Source organism: Ornithodoros turicata, chromosome 1, assembly GCF_037126465.1.
Source record: "Ornithodoros turicata isolate Travis chromosome 1, ASM3712646v1, whole genome shotgun sequence".
Taxonomy (NCBI): domain Eukaryota; kingdom Metazoa; phylum Arthropoda; class Arachnida; order Ixodida; family Argasidae; genus Ornithodoros; species Ornithodoros turicata.
In genome coordinates this window covers 11,371,212-11,390,000 of record NC_088201.1, presented here as the reverse complement: position 1 = coordinate 11,390,000, position 18,789 = coordinate 11,371,212, and the positions used below count along the sequence as shown (strand labels likewise).

At 43.3% G+C, this 18,789-nt stretch overlaps 3 protein-coding genes across 5 annotated transcripts in view; 2 read left to right on the top strand and 1 right to left on the bottom strand.

Moving 5' to 3' along the window:
- The window catches only part of LOC135377473 (inositol-trisphosphate 3-kinase homolog), a 113,313-nt gene extending 109,333 nt beyond the window's left edge, over nt 1–3,980 (top strand). For all 3 annotated transcript variants that reach the window (XM_064609894.1, XM_064609895.1, XM_064609893.1), the window contains exons 2-8: nt 431–691; nt 785–869; nt 998–1,144; nt 1,258–1,466; nt 1,839–2,069; nt 2,198–2,371; nt 3,263–3,980. In XM_064609894.1, the coding sequence (XP_064465964.1) occupies nt 431–691; nt 785–869; nt 998–1,144; nt 1,258–1,466; nt 1,839–2,069; nt 2,198–2,371; nt 3,263–3,292 (1,137 nt within the window). In that variant the 3' untranslated portion in view covers nt 3,293–3,980. The remainder of the gene's footprint in view (nt 1–430; nt 692–784; nt 870–997; nt 1,145–1,257; nt 1,467–1,838; nt 2,070–2,197; nt 2,372–3,262) is intronic.
- A 2,849-nt stretch (nt 3,981–6,829) lies between these two features.
- Nucleotides 6,830–12,651, bottom strand: LOC135377472 (activin receptor type-1-like). The gene is made up of 9 exons (XM_064609892.1): nt 12,438–12,651; nt 11,759–11,862; nt 11,289–11,496; nt 10,306–10,520; nt 10,111–10,210; nt 9,001–9,371; nt 8,119–8,368; nt 7,879–8,009; nt 6,830–6,980 (listed from the first exon to the last, which is right to left on the bottom strand). Exons 1-9 carry the CDS (start codon nt 12,505–12,507, stop codon nt 6,846–6,848), a joined length of 1,584 nt encoding a protein of 527 aa, XP_064465962.1. The 5' UTR covers nt 12,508–12,651; the 3' UTR covers nt 6,830–6,845.
- A 79-nt stretch (nt 12,652–12,730) lies between these two features.
- LOC135397009 (superoxide dismutase [Mn]-like) lies at nt 12,731–13,941 on the top strand. Its single transcript, XM_064628301.1, has 4 exons — nt 12,731–13,109; nt 13,184–13,281; nt 13,347–13,510; nt 13,585–13,941. Exons 1-4 carry the CDS (start codon nt 12,834–12,836, stop codon nt 13,842–13,844), a joined length of 798 nt encoding a protein of 265 aa, XP_064484371.1. The 5' UTR covers nt 12,731–12,833; the 3' UTR covers nt 13,845–13,941.
- The last annotated feature ends 4,848 nt before the right edge of the window (nt 13,942–18,789 follow it).

The window sequence follows — 18,789 nt, the reverse complement described above, 5'->3', positions numbered from 1 at the left end:
GCTGTTTCGTAGAAATGCTTATCTTTTGCGAACTTCTGACCTGCACGTCCCTTCTATTGTTATCTCACTGGCTTTGCTGTTCGTGAGATCTCTTATATAGCCCGGGTGTTTTTCTGTTCGGCGACCACCTTCGTGAGTGGCGCTTTGAGGAGGTACTTACAGCGATGTTACGATTGTGTTAAGCGTTGATAAGTTATCGGCCGTGCCTTAGAACTTTACCGGAAAAGCTGTGCCCGCGTCATCTAGACTTTGCGCCCTGCATATGGCATTCCACACCAAGTGCAATGTCTGCCGTGGATATTTTCGAGGACGGTCCCGGTAAGGGCCGAAGAATAGCGCATGTTGTACTGGAAGACATCTTTTTAGTTAGATACTTTGTTCAACAGTGACACTCACGTTCCATTTGCATTTCTCGTTTTTGTCATTGCAGGCTGCCTCTGCTGGTGACCTCAAGGCCAAGGAGCTAACTAACATACTTCAGGAAAAGAGGAAAAACATCAGTAATGGTGCTGCCAAAAATTCTAAAAAGATACCAAAGCGATGGAAGCAAATAGGAAGAAGTGTGTTTGGCTCGAAGAAGTCTTCCGACGTCAGCTCCAACGGCCTGTGTGTAAGCACACCGTCGCTGGACGAGCTGAACCTTGAAAACGTGGAGCCACAAGACCTGACTCTGTTGCAGCTGCTAGCGCTGGTGAGATATAATCTTGCAATCCTGAAATCCTTCTTAGATGTTTTGGCCACAGTTTAGAACATTTTTTTCAATCCTGCGTGTTGCTTTTTGCAGAATGCGTTAGACCTTACTGCTCCTGCCAGTGATATCTTACTAAAGAACAGGTCAAATAGCTGGGTCCAGCTTTCTGGTCATGAAGGTAAGTTTCGTTTTTCTTTTTTTGTGTGTGTGCGTGTGTGCTTTTTACTACCTGTTGTTTGTGATAGTTTCTGCTCAATGGATGCCAGGACTGAAGGCTAAACAGTCGTGCTTGTGGCTTCTTTGCAGGTGCCTTTGCTCCAGCTGGTCCTGGAACGATATGGAAGAAGTGTACCGGGGACATCCGGGAAGTGCAGGCTTACGAATCTCTAATGAAAGACAACCTATCTGACATGGTTCCACAGTTCTACAGGGACATAGAGTACCATGGCGAACGTATCCTTTCCCCACAGACTCACGAGCCTGTGTTCTTCTTGTTAACAGCGATTCAAAACTTTGGGGATCTTTCCTGCGTGTTGGTCGATATTGCCTTGACAGAATACAATCAGACTTTATTGAAATGCAAGACCTGCTGCAGAACTTTCACAACCCATGTATCATGGACATCAAAATGGGTACCAGAACGTTCTTGGAATCCGAGGTGCAGAACAACAAGTCCCGAACGGACCTGTACGAGAAGATGGTCAAGGTTGATCCCCTTGCGCCGACCCCTGAGGAACAGAATGCCAAAGCTATCACCAAATTACGCTACATGCAGGTAAGAACGTACATTGGTTGATTGCGTATGGGTGGTCCAACTGGAAATATGCTCGTTGGCACATTTATGAAATGCCTCGAAATTGAAGTTGCAACACAATCCATTGCTGTTTTTCTTGATGCAGCATCGAATGTCTATTTATAGTAAAATGTCTGCTGATAGGACGTGTCTCTCTGAAAATTCTGTCATCGGGGATTTCCTATAATGGTGTATTGACTATTAATACAGTGCACAAGTTAGAATTGCATGTGATTTCTTTTAGTTCACTCGGTGTCAATAAGTCACATAATAATATTGTGGTGTTGCAGAAATTTCTTCAGATGTACTTCATTTTTTGGAAAATTAACTCCTACGTCTTTGTTGTACTTATAGTTCAGAGAAAACCTCAGCTCGTCTTCTACGCTTGGGTTCCGGATAGAAGGCTTCAAGGCAGCTGGTGGAGAACCTATGAACGACCTGAAGCATGTCAAAACAAGGGATCAAGTGACAGCAGTCATGAAGAAATTCCTCGGAAACAACCCCCATGTCCGCAAGCAGCTCCTGGAAAGGTTCAAGACGCTCAGGCAGAAAATAGAGTCCTCGAAGTTCCTAATGAAGCATGAGGTGAGTGTTGAAGGAATTTCCTTATGAACTCTCTGAGCTTAGAATCCCATTTTTTTTAATTTTTTAATTTTTTATTCGTATGACAAGCCTTCCCATGTGACCTAATACAACTTAATTCTCCATTGCAGGTAATTGGTAGCAGTCTACTTATCATTCATGATGGCTGGAAAGCTGGTGTGTGGATGATAGATTTTGCCAAGACAGTCCCCATACCGGAAGGGAAGTCAGTCAGCCACAGATCTTCATGGGTCCTTGGAAACCACGAAGATGGCTATTTAACGGGACTGGATAACTTAATATCTGTAAGTTCGAAGGCATGCAATACTAAGCAAGGCCACAAATTTTCGAATGGCCTGCAGGAACGTTTCTTGTACACTTTCGAGTCATCCAAAAGTCAATACTAATAGCCATTCGTGTTAAAACCAAAACAACAGGAACAAAGATGATGAAACTCTCTTCCGAGCATGTGTTATGGCACACGTGGAGAAATTTTGGGATTGTATTTGACCGCATATAATGAGATGTTTCTTACCTCAAAAACGAGCCCTTAAAAATGGGGTCGTATTATATATGGGCTCGCATGTGCACTACCTAGATGCTGGGCCCCTCGCCCTCTGCCTTTCCCAGCTCTGATCTAGTGATTAGTCTACAGCGGTGCGTCATGTGACAAAGCAAGTACTGAGAGAGGGCGAAAGGGAAGTGTGTCGCTCTTGGGTGCCACGATGCTTAGGACACGTGCGTTGGCAAAACCAAAAGTGACTTGAAAATGCAAAAGGCAAGCTAAATTGGAAGCTGAGGCTTCCAATAATATGTCGGCATCCAGCAAGCTCAGCACGAACGAGTCGAGCATTTGTCGTTAGTGTCAGCAAAGGACATTGCTGTTCTTCTGTGCATCTACACGGAAAGCCTTTTGTGGTCCGAAGTAACCACGGTTGTTAACTGAAGTGTAACAGTTGTTGCAGGGGAATGTAACAATCCTGCATTACATTATTCGTAGGTTGGCAGTAGTTTTTCTTATATGGGACAGTGAAAATTCACTCCGCATTATACGTGGATTGACATCATATGTGGTCAAATACAGTAACTTGGTCGTGTCTTAAGTGCATGTTGTCAACTAGTCATATCTTGAGATGCATCTTAAAATGTGCCCCTCGGGTGCGAAATGATCGTAACGAGCCTTTGTTTAATTTCAGGTGGTTGAAAGCTGCTCGAGCTCCAGTTAATCGGAAGTGTGGTACTTCGGCTGGTTTTGATCGTCTTCGTGCCTCTGCATATTGACTGCAGGAGGCAGTGCGCTCTCCCTCGTGGCTGCTAAGTCTTCTCAGGTGTACCTTGCAAGCAGTTTGGCGATTCAGTGATTCAACTAGACCTGGAAGCATACAGGAAGCATCAAAGAGCTCCGTCCTTGCAGCCAAAAAATACGAGAGGGATTTGAATGTGTGGATTAACTTGTAGCACCCTGCACAAAATGCTGACATCCGGTGCAGAAAATGGGGCTACGTACACTACATGTGCATGTTCTGCGTCCCATGCTGCGTAACAACTCCTGCCTAAATCGTACCATGTTTAGGTTGACGGAGCTTGTCAATGACATTTGCAAGGCATGTGGTCCCGGAAGCATTTGATACAGGCTCGGTGTTTGTAGCCAGTACGACAGGCAAATGTTTGCAGTGGAACAGCATCAACGCTTGAGCAGCTGTGCGTAGCACAGTCATTCTATGCAGACTTGTCACGCTATGTCAGATGAAATAGGAAAGATTGTGGAAGAGTGGTGTGGTAGCTCTGCACAGTGGTGCAGCAGCTGTAATTTTGTTTTGTAAGTATTTGTGTACATATGTATCATTATTTATTACGTGATAACTTGGTACTCGATTCATTGAAGAAAATAAATTCATTGAATGTGCAGAAAAATGTCTGTCAACTGCTTCACAGCTAATTCGAACTTTAACTGCATCGTGTTTTCCCTTCCAAAGCTATCTGCTGCTACTGTGGAGGGTGCAAAAGTACAATGTTCACATCTCGTTTCGACTAGTCATTAGGCTTTGAATCGTCTTAGGGAGTAGCAGCAGCAGCAAGGGGTGATGAATGCTGTCAAGGTGTTGGAGGTAAAAGGGTGGAGAATTCACCTTCGCTTGCATGAGAAACAACCACGAGGGATTGTCAAGCTGTATTTGCAACAGCATGTGCATACAGCTCACAGGGTACTATTTAAGGGATAGGACCATAGGCCAAGGATAGTTTTTGATATACACAGAGGGACCAGCCAGTTTTTCATGTAGGATACACTGTTCCTAAATATTAAAATTTATTTTCTCAAATGGGAGCCAGCCCTGTACAACTGCAGCAATTCCATAGACAAATTGATAAGACAATAACCACACTGTCACTCCTGGACAGAACAAAACAAAAAAACCTACTTACAAACTGAAGAACAGCCTCTGTTTGAAATATCTGCGGCTCTCATCCTGAGGCAATTCCCTTCGCACTCCCTTACTGGTTCGCTGGATTTCTACCAGTCTACTTACAAACTTGTTTCTTAAATTTACACCCTTTCTTAACACGCGTGCATGAGGTGCTATGCTCTCAGAAGTGTGACATTTTGGTTGTGGGCCTGCTTTTGTGTCAGTAGGCAGATCTTAAAGAAATCGTGGCACTTTGAAAAATGTTCATCACATGATGCATGCATTTCAGGACATGCAGGGCACGCAAGAAAAAAAAATTATTATTTTTCGATGTGTCATGGTTGCCGAAATGCACATTTATGTCATGCTCCGACACCAGAGAAGCAAGAGCTATGGTCATTCCCATTGGCTCTCGTAGGCATGCGACCTCTCTTGCACTGATGTCGGAGCTTGAGGAGTTTTTGGTATTTGCGATGCCAATCTATTCTACAAGTCTCTTTCCTCCCACATGGATGTTAAACTAGGAACGCAGGGTTCACATCGATGCAAGTAACTGCCCTTTATATTTATCCGGCAGAACTCCAAGCAAAGTGTCACAAGCCCTTAAGTGAACGGGTTGCAATGCTACACATACGGAACACACAAAACAAATCGTGATTATGGTACACTCGAAGTATCACAAATGTTTCTGTACACGTAACTAGCGGTAGAAAAAGGAACGTGGTGCTTATTTTACACAGTATTAAATAATATGATTTTGTACAAAAGTAGTTTGTACATTTGAACCGCCGAGCAGAAACATGGGATGTATCTGGTCGGTCGTTTCGAGTGTAGTACTTCCAACCAACTAGCCCAACTTTCTACGCTCGGAAGCAATAAAAATGACCATGAACAATGAGGGGGCACAGTAAACAGGCAAGTAATTTCACTGCAGGAAAATATCTAACATTGACACTCTAAGCAAACTGCTTTGGTGGTTCAGCAGAAAAAAACATCTTCGAGACAGGCGATATATTTGCATTGCAATCGCTTAACCTTCTGCACAAACTATTTCATCACTGATGCTCCTCACAAAGGCTTGCTGCGGGCAGTATTCCTAAGACACCAAAGTGCAGTTGTTTCCACGGTAGAAAAATAGCTTTGGTCTTTCGGCAGACTTTGTGTAACTCTTTAGTTCTTTACAAGCGATCAGTTTCCTCAGAACATCGCCTACACATTCACACCACACATTTACAACATGTCAACTCATAACATGCCCTCTGGGACAAAACATACACTATGGACCAAATGCTCATGTGCACAAACAGCGCCCCATTCAAGTTAGTCGCAGCTCAGTCATCCAGTTCTTTCACATACTCGACAGATGGCCCATCCGATTCAATCCTAGCCAGATGTGACCTTTGCGCCAATAATTCGCAGCTTGAACATCTGTTTCGCGGTTCACTGCTATACACACTGGCTTGTTTCAGCGACCGACAAGCGCGGTTCGCTGAGGCAGGCTGTGGTTACGAAGACGAGGTTACAAAAGAATTGCATCTGCAAACTTTTAGGAAAAGTTTGCTTGCGAATGGTGAAGTGTGACAAGATACACAAGAAAAATATGGCTTGTGACTAGTGCTGTGTGTTGGATTTTAGAAAACTTGGGGGAGTAAAAGGTCCACAGCACTGTTATTTGGGAGTGACTTTTTCGGGTTGAACCCGATTCCGCCCGGTGATTCCCCCACCGAAATGACCTCCGACCAGTTCGGGTTAAACCCGATTTCTCCCCGAATTCCGGTCACTATGAATTCCTCAAGTGACGTTTCCACTGAAGACGAACAAAGGTCGCCACGTGTAACGCATGTGAGAATGGGTCACTTACTTTCCAAGCAAGAGTACATACCCAGGTGTGTCAACACTGTCTATGCCTTTGGGGATTACCGCTGGAAGGTCACGACCTCGCAAAAACAACAACAAAAGAACAAAAGAGAGAGATTAGGACAGGACTTAATAGACAAGAGGAGAAGCAAAACCACCCGATACCACCCGAAGGCACAATTATCGCCAGATTTCTCCCCGAATTACAGATTTAAAAATAGCGCCCGATTTTTACCCCCCCGAATCTGAGAAAGGCATTTAACCCGAAAAAGTCACTCCCTAACTGTTATGCATCATCAGTGGCACAATGTCCTAAGGATCACATGAACACACCATGGTATCAACTACACAGATCAGATGCAAATTACTACCACTCTTTGTGTTCCAACTTCAGTGTTCACAGCGTTGTAATACAGTCAACCGTCGATTTAGGAACGGTTATTGTTCATAAAACGAGGGATGACTGTAGTCTGTGGACAACGAAAAAACGACTAAAATATCTACAGTCTTCACTTGTCTAATAGTCAATATGGATTTTAGGATCCATAGACGCTATCTTGAGTAGCGACTTCTTGACCCGAAGTGCAGTAAGCCTGGCGGTAGGATTGTGGTGCCAACATTCCTTCATTATTTTCCCAGTGGCCACGAGAACCTGCAACCATGACAAGCCAGATAAATACAATATGCATCCTAAAAATACACTGGATATCAGTGAAGTTGTAAGAACAATGGACACCGGAAGGAAAGCCAGTGTGATTGCCTAGGCAAGGGTAGTGCCATGTTTGAGAGGATGTGGTCAGTCCCAAATTCATCCGTCTGAACACATAATCAATGTTTAACACACATGAAGTTCACAAGAAAGGGACTGGTTTTCATTTGTGACACCTAAGAAGCATCAGGTTTCCCAAACGTTTGTATATGACATGGGAATATATATGAGCACACACTCACACAAATGGCACTAATACCTGCTTGAATGCTCATATTTTTAAACACAAAAAACAATCACATTTGCAGCTTAACTTCTGAATACAGCTTTAAGAAATGTGTGATAAAGTACGGCATATTGATTCACATTCTTGAGCAGCCATCGTGCAATAATGTGCATTTCATTACGTGGATGGACTTGGATATACCAGCTGTGTATGGTCGGGGTGCAGATGTTGTTTCTAAATAACATTTATTTTGACACACCAAGGCTTTCATGTCAGTCGTAGCTGATATAATATGGCTACCTGCGCACCTAGCCACTGAAGGGTGAAACAACGACAACTTTATTTTGAGATGGTGAATGGGGAGTTTCATCACCACGAAAGGTGAAATGTCTCTTCTCTATGTCTCATTTCTAATTCTAAGCAGCAGTTGCTCTTAGAATTCACTATAACTATCAAAATTCAGCATGTCGAAACAAGGGCCAATACTTCACGACTGAGCATTAATATTGCTTTTACACACACATTTCAGGAGTTCAATCTTTTTTTCTTTATCCATGTCGAAATACGTATGATAAAGTATTTCACAAATGAAATGTTTCCATCTTCAATACACACCGAATCTGAAGACCACCGATTGGGAATGACTGGCCTATGCTGGTCCACAGCAACAACCTTCCGCATGTCTTCAAAGCTAGGGTCAGATGGCACCATGTCGTAGAAAGGGGGCATGTACTCCTCAGCAATACCTATCGAAGGGGGGGGGGGGTTCCAAACACAAAGCAGTCACACACTTGCACAAAAGGCCTAATATGCTGCACAAAGCTGATCCTATCCGAACTTCAAAAGATTTAATACCTCCGCTAAAGCAGCGACGACACACCTCCCACAGCACGAGGCCCAGTGCATAGATGTCAATACGCCGGTAGGACTCAAACGAAGATGGGTTGATTGACTCATCCAGAACTTCAGGGGCCATGTAGCGCTTTGTCCCCACACGATGATTCTGTGCAATGTCCAATCTGCCGGTCGTTTGCGTGTGCATAACAGCCAGCCCAAAGTCCGCAATGACGCATGTCCCATTCAGTTTGACGAGTATGTTTTTGCTCTATAAACAAAAAATAGCACACGTGGCGGCTTAGTGTCACCTCCCTACACACATGAAGTCCTCTTTAAGAGCTCCTGGTCGTATTATCACAACACGGTCTACCAGACGGCTCCCTGATACATTACGTTTAATGCGTACGTAAATGTTTCACTGACGCACCCATGAGTGATCGTCAGCATCCTTGGTGCTTGGTCACATATGAATAGAGCCTGAAGTTTTAGGGTTTTATCCGATTCTTCTCCGAATTTGTACCCCGAATTGAAGGCTCACTCTTTAGGGCGAAACCCGATTTTTACCCGGCAAATTCCCCTCACTGGGATGTCTTCAGGAATGCACTAACTTACGTGTTTGGCAGAAAAATGCAGTTACATCACAGTTTGTACGAAACCACTACAGTTAGTGTGAGCAACTGAGCCCGATTCCTCCCCGAATTTAGCATACTGGAAGTTTTTCCACCCGAATTCGCATGAATTTAGTGCGCACGTTTATTTACCTGATTTTTACCCCCCCGAATTTAGTAAAAAATATTTCCCGAAAACTTCAGGCTCTACCTATAGTTTGGTGCTTCCATCATTGAACTTGCACGCAAGTTCCCGAAAGCAATGGCCAATTAGCTCAACAGACACACTCACCTTGATGTCTCGATGAGCAATCGCGGGCTTGCCCTGTGTTCCGAGGATCTCTGTGTGCAGGTGCACAATGCCGGACACGATGGAGAGTGCAAATATCATCATCTGTTGGGTGGTAAGTGTGGTGCGGTTCAGGTGGTCGTACAGAGAGCCCAGGTCGTGATAGTGGGTGATGAGCCACAACTGGGTGCAGGAGTTGTACGACGTAACGTCCGACCCCACGTAACTCAGGATGTTGTCGTGCCGTAGGAGTACGGTGCTGTAGACTTCGGTTTCGCGGCACCATGACGCTTCGTCGCGTGATGAGAAAATCTTTACAGCTACGCTCTCTCCCTGCCATACTCCACGCCACACCTCTCCGTAACGGCCCTTTCCTGCGTCAGAGTGGGAAAGTGAAACTTCTCAAAAATAAAAAAGGTAGGAAAACTGCAAGCAGGACTTTGGGTTGAGGTAACCTACCGCAGGGCATATCCAAGCTGGAAATATGAAATATGGTTTGCTATGATGAAAGATGAAAGTCACTGAAACGGTTAGCCAGCTGTAGGGATCGAACCCACATCTTCTGGATTTGTTTTGATCTGAGTTGTGATTAAAGGATCATGGTATAAAATTCTGGGTTTTATACAATCATCCTTTAATGAATGAAATAGCAGTAGATACAATATGTGAATACTGTGTGTGTGTGTGTGTGTGAAAAGAACTTTGAAAAGAATGTGCTCAGGTGTGCCCTATACATAGAGCCTGAAGTTTTAGGGTTTTACCCAATTCTTCCCCGAATTGAAGGTTGCCTCTTTAGGGTGAAACCCGATTTTTACCCGGCAAATTGCCCTCACTGGGATGTCTGTTGGAATGCACTAACTTACGTGTTTGGCAGAAAACTGCAGTTACATCACATTTTGTACCAAACCGCTACAGTTCGTTTGAATAACTGAGCCCGATTTCTCCCCGAATTTAGCGTACTGGAAGTTTTTTCACCCGAATTTGCATGAATTTAGTGCACACGTTTATTTACCCGATTTTTACCCCCCGAATGGAGGAAAAAATATTTCCCGAAAACTTCAGGCTCTACCTATACATGATACATGATTCCCGAAGATGAAAGGGTGCACCAACCTATACAATCAGCTAGATGAATTTGTTTGGCTAGGGTCCTCTGGATCAACAGCGGTAGCCCAGAGCCACTTCCTGATGTGATGGAGTGATCAAACATTTCCTGAAAGGGGTGTACGCAATATTGTTTTAAATTCACCAGGTTTTTCTGTTTCACAAGGGCCAAAACATAGCGCGCCTGCAAGAAGGGGTGCTCACACGCAGCGTACTGTCTCCTGCAGCTGACACCCGCAGTTCATCTCTGTAAAACGCATTGGCGTCGGTCGATACGAGGGCCGCTCCCCTCTTATTTCGCTGCTTGTATCGCTGAACTCCAAACGCAATAACGATTGCGACAGGAAGTAGAATGGCTGCACCAACCAAGGAAATCCAAGCATAGGATGATTTACCCTGGGATGGTTCCCCAACTGTTGCTGCAAAAATTTACGAGAAATTATGGGTCCTGTGCACCGTAAAAATTGTACAATCAGGAATGTCACCAAATACCTGATCCCATTACAAAGACATCTACCAATCCTCGAGGTTATGTCAGGCACTTAGTTGTCTAACTAACTTAATTACTTATGGACTGCTAAGAAGACTAAATGTAACTAATTAATGCAATTAAGACAGAGTTGTGTGAGCCAAACATTGGCCACAACTTTTTCTTCGTCGAGACTCGAGATATATTGTTGTCAATTATCCAGCTTCTAATATGACTTGTCTCCATATTACTTGCTTACAGGGATGCTTGCTGAATTGGCACTTACACTGTAAACATCACTTCTGCATACAGGACTTTGGTTCTTTCTCCCAAAACTTCAATAACAGTAGTCACTTTTACGTCGAAACTTGTAACCAAAACGTTATATACTTTTGTGCACTACAGTTCCTCCAACATGATGCCGCATGAACTCGTATACATTTAACACTTGATACTTTCTGTCGCGGGAATGTATCGGGCGGTTACTTCAACCATGCTGACATATGGAGAAGCCACAACACATATCAGTAAGCACTTTGACACTTCTGGTGCAGAAAGGCAAGAAAAGAATTCTGATGAAAGTGAATGGTTGTCTCAAATTTACTGCTTTTCTAACGTCCCACATCCTTCAGACACCCAGGTGACCACCTATTACTGCCCAAGGACCGAATGAGTACCAAATGTTAATATCCTTCAAGGACAAGGAGCACTTTCTCACATTGCATATGGCTTGGAGCAAGCGTTGGGAAGGAACCATTGTTGCATAAGTGCCCCCGGCAGCAGGTGCTACTGTAGCCTCCTGAATGTTCTCCATTCCAGTTGAAGCTCTTTGTGTTACATGTCCATTGGACCATGTCATTGTTCTTCACACAGCCCTTCTGATATACCTTTTCCCCTTCACTATTGACAACAAATGAACTGAAGCACTGAAATTGGATTGAAACAGTATTGTCAAAGGTAAGCAGACAAGGTCATGTATTTGTACAAGTAAATTACAAATATTCATAAGCTTAAATAGCCGAAGACTGAGGCAGAACTCACAAACGGGCTGTGTTTGTGTGTCCTAACTCAGCCCACATCTCAGGCTTACACAACATGCAACCCAAATTCACTAACTATTCACATTGACATGAGCATCACTATATTTTCCATATTTGCACTCAAAACAATATTTTAAACCTGACATACCACTATGGCATCGTCACATATACTTTTATCCGAGCAGTTGCTGTCATCACAGAGGTAGCACATATAAAGTTCTTGCTTTACTTGGTGCTGGCTGAGGTGGGCACCTGCAGAAAATACAACGGCTCTCGTTGACAACCACTGGCAGAATTTGCGCAAATTTACAATATGTAAGACGTTCACGGGGAACATTTCTGTTTCATTTTTCTTGCCCTAACTGTGTGTATAGGCGGTGTATCCCTGTGGACAGTTCCAGAGGAACATTGACGACATCTGAGTACGGACTACATTCACTACGACCTATGTGTAATAAATTAAACAAAGAAATTAAAGAACAATATTTATGTGTGACGCACAATTCGTTGGCATTCCCCTTGCTGTGTATTCTCTGTTAGTCATAACTGGTGCAGCAGTAGAGCCCGAAAAAAGAAGTCTCCTGCTTTTGTTACCAGGATACCGCTACAGCCTACGGTTCGCAGTACGTTTCTTCCGATGTCGTTTATCACTGGCATGAAAGTTTATGCATGTCCATAAAAGCTGCGTCCCCGATTACGTAACCGGCACCCGGAAAACAACAAAATGCGAGGTAAACATGTCGCCATTTTGTCTGAGGTCCTGTCAACAAGTTTTGAACAACCTTGCATAGTCAGAGATGTCCGATCGCTTTGTTCTGTCTGCTTACCTTCCAGCTTGACGAGTAGCAAGGTGAAAATGAGATGTCTCCGAAACAGTATCAAAACGTTTGACGTCATCTTAATGTGAGTATTTACGTTAACATTGCCAGACTGGCTACAAAACAACTCGGAGCGTACACTGCATTTCGGCCATTTTGCCTATTGCATTGCTAACTTTTACGGCTTTTACCGCTCTTGCTATGGGGGCGCTATCAGCGCCAGTCCAGCGCTGGCGCTGCCGTCGCTCTATCCTCTAGCTCTGGCTCTTTTGGCTCTATCCTCTATCCAATCCACTTGCAAAACCAAAACAAAACCACGTCGTAGGGTAAAACACGAATTTGTCGTGCCACGGTTTTGTTGCATTTGGGCTTGTTAGAAATTTCGCGGTGCTCGCGGGCAGCTAAATGCCGTGTATTTCTTTCTTTATCATAGGAGCACAGATAATTATTGTTTTTACTGGAGCACTTTCAAGTACGAATGTTGACGCTGGAATCGCACCGCCTTACTATGGCCTTGACAGGCCGGCGCTTGAGTACGAGCTTCCACCACTTCAGTACGCCCTTGACGCTTTGGAACCATATATTGATGAAGAAACAATGCACATGCATTATTTTGGACACCACGCCATGTATACAGAAGAGATGAACTGGGCACTCAAAGAGTGGAGGAAATACTTAAAGGTGTGACAAGCTTTCCAACTATGCATTTGCTCAGTCGTCTTGGTTCACCGCTTTATTTGTTTTTGAACTCGTAGGAAAAACATGCTTCTAGAATATCTATCATTGATATTCTCCGGAACCAGTCGCGGGTTCCTGGCAAGCACAGGAGCAGCCTGCGTAAGAATGGGGGAGGGTACGCTATAAAGGCACAAATAAATTACGAAACGCTGCTCACTAAGAAGTGAAACATCATTTCAGGTATGTGAATCACGTCCTGTATTGGTCTGTGATGTCGCCCAACCCTACAAATGAAATGAGGCTACCCGAAGGATTATTGGCTGAAGAAATTGCTAGGCAGTTTACATCCTTTCAAAACTTCAAAGAAAAGTTCACAGAAGCAGCAATGTCTATAGTGGGGTCCGGTACGTTCTATCACACAGACAACTTGTGTACTTGGAAGTCAGAACAGTAATTCGTTACTGCACTGTCTTTGCAGGCTACATTTGGCTGTGCCGCAACGCTTCCTCGCAGAGTTCCGGAGGGTTAGCAATAGTAACCACAGCAAATGAGGATAATCCTATCATTCAAGATCTCCGTCCCATGTTGGTTCTAGATCTTTGGGAACATGCATTCTACTTGAAGCACCGGCACAAGCGGACAAAGCATGTTACAGATTGGTGGTACCTCGTTGACTGGACCCTTGTTGAGCAGTTAGATAAATGGTGGAAAGGAGCCAAAATGCATGATGAGCTTTAAAAACTTAAGTACAGGTGCCACATTCTTTACGAGCCGATATGTGTGCATGTGACAGTGTGTATGTTGTAAGAGAGCTGAAAGTTTGTTCCTTGGGCCCATCCAAGAATGCTCAGCTACATGCATAAAAAGAGTTAGAAGGAACTGTAACCTTGTACCCCCAACCATTGGAAAGATTCAGGTTTTAACTGTGGGTTCCACAAACGAAAAATAAGAAGATACCTCCCCCAATCACAGAATTTCTGCGGTCACTACTGCTAGAATGCAACTCATGACTAGCTCAAAACAAACATAACCAAATGGATCTTATGGTTGTGACGTAAGTTTTCAAAATCTGTTTAAGGCCACCTGTGATCACTTATTATTACAACTTACAGCCATTATTGTGTTACAAAATAATGTGCTCGCACGAAAAATATTTCATGAAAACGTGAGCATGTTGGCAGCAAGGGCAACTTCAGTTGTGAATCCTCTTTCATACAAAAACTTCCCAAGAAAATTTGTGTACTGGACCCAAGTATGAAAGCCAGCTGGTAGTGGTACAATACGATGTATAGGCCTCTTTCCGTTTACAAACAAAATACGCCATTGTTGTGTGGGCAACCACACGAACGCGACTCCCGATTGCCGTATGTAATTGCAGATTGATTCAGGTGTTGTCGAATGGTAATTTCTAGCAAACTGTGTCACATTATTCTCATTGTCCCGGACTCTCTGTTAATTTGTTTTGCCCACACCGGCCTCGTGACGTCACCCCCGGAAACTGGTCTATACCTATGAACAGTGAGTGATAACATATCATCACCTTAGGCATTCTGTCACAAATATTGCTGGTTAATTAGGCCCTGCATGTGTTAAGTACATCTTGCTTACTTTGATTAGGGGTGGCATAAGTGCACCAAGAATGTTTTTCTGTGCTAATCATCCGTAAAGCTAGGGCCCAAGAAGTAGTTAACAGGCATTGTAACATATAAGCATACTGTTAAAGAAATTTGCTTGTAATATCTTCTTAAGCTTTCTACGGCGCACATGATTGCTACAATCCTAGAGCACAAAAGGATAAAAGATAGCACTCATCTAAGTGGCTTTGGTGACTTGCTGAACATTCTCATGGTTGGTCTGCTTGGGTCTTCTTTTCTCCACCCATACCAAGGTACAACAGTAAAGAACACCCCCGGGAGCTCATTTTGCAACTACAGTCCTCGCTTATCCGAAATTCAAGTAGTATATCCGGAAAACTCATTATCCGAACTGCATTCCAGGTGCGAACCTGCTACTGAAGGCTTTTTCTCTCAGTTATCCGGAATCCATTATCCGTATCCGGACAGCAAGTATGGGGACCAATGTTCCAGAACCTATGTCATTTTGATTCGATTATCCGGAAATGTGTCAATGGCCTCTGTCCTTGGCATGTGATGTGTTCGCATTGTTTCGCAACAAGGGGTCACATCTCACCGGGACCTTTTGTACCGTTTGGCTTGCCTTTCCTCAGAGGTCATTCCCTTCTGACGTGTGCGGGCACACGGTAGAGATGGTAGACGAGAAGCGAAAGAGGTGTGTACCGTATCCACCGTGCGCAAGAAATCCATATCTGAACCTCGAAATGTTCAGGCCGTCCGAAAGCATCTCCAGTCTCTTGGCTTGGGCTAGAAGGCCCTGGGCATTGATCTGGGTAAGTCCACTATCTACGACTAGGGTTGCCACCAGGCCGGTATTATACCGGCATGGCCGGTTATTTGCTTCCTCTGCCGGTGGGAAGGTGATACCGGCAGCCTTTTGCCGGTATTTGTGGCTCAAGACCTTTCATAAGGGCTTTTACGGGGTTTTTCCTTCAACATTCCACTACAGCTTGAATAAATCTGGAGCACAGACCAAACTCCGCACTCACCAGTCGTTTTCTTAGTTATTCATTGTTATTATTATTGTTCATTGTTATTATTATCATCATTGTTATTATTATTATCATTGTTATTCATTACGTCTTGTGTTCGGAGGGTACAAGAGCAGTGGTTGTGCAAAGCTGTTGGTGGTTGTGTCGAGCCAGCTAGAACGTTCCTCACCCACTTTCCCTTTCCCACGACCATTTCCTTCTTTCCCTCTATTCCACCTCCTCTCCCTCAGCCGGTATTTTTCACTCTGAAAGGTGGCAACCCTATCTACGACATCCTCCCGGAAAAAGAGAAGTGGCACTCCAGCGAACCTACAGCTGGGTGACGCAGATGGTGCCTTTTGAGGTACTTTTTGAGGTAAAGGATGCCAGGGGTGACCTTTTTCCTTGTTTTCTATCTTCTGGAGCATTAAGGAAATCTCCTAAATTTTCGGGTTCCCTGGAAATTTGCCGGATTCGCTTATCCAGAAATTCGTTATCCGGACGGAAAGGGACGACCCCCGAGGTGTCCGGATAAGCGAGACATGACCGTAATCATACTTATTGACAAATGCGTGCAAAACCATCTTCCGTTTTCGTTCTATTAATTCGTGAGATGTGCTCCCACATTTCTGTCTTCCATTCCGCTGCTGTCGACCAAAAATGTGCTTTCCGCTAGAAAAGCTAGCCAGGTAATCCTGGCGCGAGGGGAGGAAATACCTGTCATTTCAACGCCCAGCCTCATCTTGGGGGGTTTCCTACAACTTATGCAGCTTATGATATGAAGTTCACTGAGGCTTGTTTACAGCTGTGGTTGTGGTTACAAAACACCTTAAGAAACCTCTTTTTTCCTGTGATATTTTGAATTCTATTGTATTCATTATTTGCCTTTATAGCCTGTGTGTTTTTCGTTATTAAGTATAATACCCCATACTGTATAATTACCTTTACTGCCCAGTAACTATTGGTCTGAATTAACATTTTTCAATTTAGACCCATTTACAAAGTACGACCTATCAAACTATCATAGTTATTGTTGCCTTTAGTGGCACATTTCTTATAAGAGACTACATTTAGATTCCTTCATCATGTAGTAAAATATATGTAGCGAAGTATGGAGCCTTTCAGCACCTTTGTGCTGCGCTGGAAAAATCTAATGCAGAACCAAACAGAAAAGTGGCAGATGTACATGTACTTTTGAAGGAATGTTTGAATGAAGGAATGAAAGCTCCTTACCAAACTTTGTGTTTTAAGCAAACAGCATACTCATGTTGGAATGCATCAAAACATGATATGATGCGCATCAACAACATCACACACATCATCACAACTTTGGGGCAAGACCCTCTATGTTGGACACGAATTGATTGAATTGTTTTCAGAGGTGGTTTCTCCTCCTCTTCCTTCAAAGTGCATAAACGTACAAGTTGCAGTTCATTAATTTGTGACGTAAATTCTGAGGAGCTCTGTATCTTGAAGTCTAGTGCGGTGCCCACTTTAGAGTGCAACACTAAATAAATCAGTTTCATATTGACGTACTCAATCCTGTTTAGTTAAAGTGAGTAAAATGCAAATGAATGCACGAACATTTTCAGTACCTACAAGCGCTGTAAGAGTATTCGCTATGTCATCTAGTCTTAATGACCTACACTTGTTCATTTAATATTGTGTTCTGCATGCTAATGTAAGGGTTCAGGGGGCAAGGTATGGTGCCACACCAAAAGCTCTAGAAAACCACCAATAATTATCTTCAGGATGACCATGCTAAGTGTCATAGTGAGCACATGCTGACTCTGTTTTAAGCTGGTGGACATTATTTCCGTAGCATAGTATCGTAAGCGGACTGTGAAATATTGGTGCATGAATATTATGGCTCTCCTAACTGTGTGGCTTGTCACTGAGTGGCCCAGAGTCGTTCATTTGGAATGCACATGCATTTCAAAGCATAGCTACGCTGGTATGATAATTTTATTTATGAAAAATATATTACAGTATGTTACAGAGTGTGCTGATATTGAAATTGTGTCTACATGATATCATATGTACATATATATCTATGTGGCTGCCACAATGCTCCGGCTTCCATGTTTTCTGGTGTCATGTAAAGTCACATTGTTATTTTTTGGTTTCTGAAACATGCTTATCATCAAGCCATTCTTTTGAGAGCAGCTGATGTTATCCTTGGATGAATTTTTGCCAGATAACAGGCCTGCACTGCAGTATGGAGGTAGGATAATAAACTTCAAAGTGTGTGCCACTCTTTGTCCAATCTACATAAAAGCTAATTGATCATGGTGTTTAGTTGTGCTTAAAACTGGCATACGCCAGACTATATATTACTCCTACAATCTACACATCCTATAGCAGTTTCTATCACTCTGGGCATGTCCATGTAATGCACACATCATTTTTATGTACACAAATAAATACTTTAGATTAATATTAGTATCTCCTTTGCTTGCTGTACATCGTCAATTGTGCAATGTCTCATAAAAGTGCATGCTGTAGTGCATGTAGTTATATACCACCCGATGTCGTGAAATACGAAGATTTGAGAAATTTTCATGACCATTTTGTAATAAAAAGGCAGTGCATGAGATATAATTACAACTCAAGATCATAATCATGCATTTCGAAAGGAATTGCTGTGTGCAGCAGTTGCCATAATAGTATGTGCCGTAACAAAATGGAATAGCACCTACGAAACAATGAAATTAACATGTGAAATGCCATGTTTACTTCTATGTGTAACCCAACCTCATTTACGTGTGTGGAAGAAATTTATCTTCAGAAAGTAGCTTCCTTTGAAATGCTAGCCTGATAAGCCTTCACTGGAGCAAGGGGTTCGTTTCTGTAAAATGTGCCTTAACAGAGAGATTGTAGTCCATATCAAAGTTGTGTCAAATTCAATGCACAGCCATTAGACATTTCCATATTTCTCAGGTGCAGTGCAAATAGGGGGGATAACTGTCAGTGCACAAATTCTGCTTCATATACCTTGCATTACCAGCTCAAACGTTAATTCCAGCAAACTACCAGTAAACACAAAATGATGAGGTTTGGTCAGATATGTACACATGA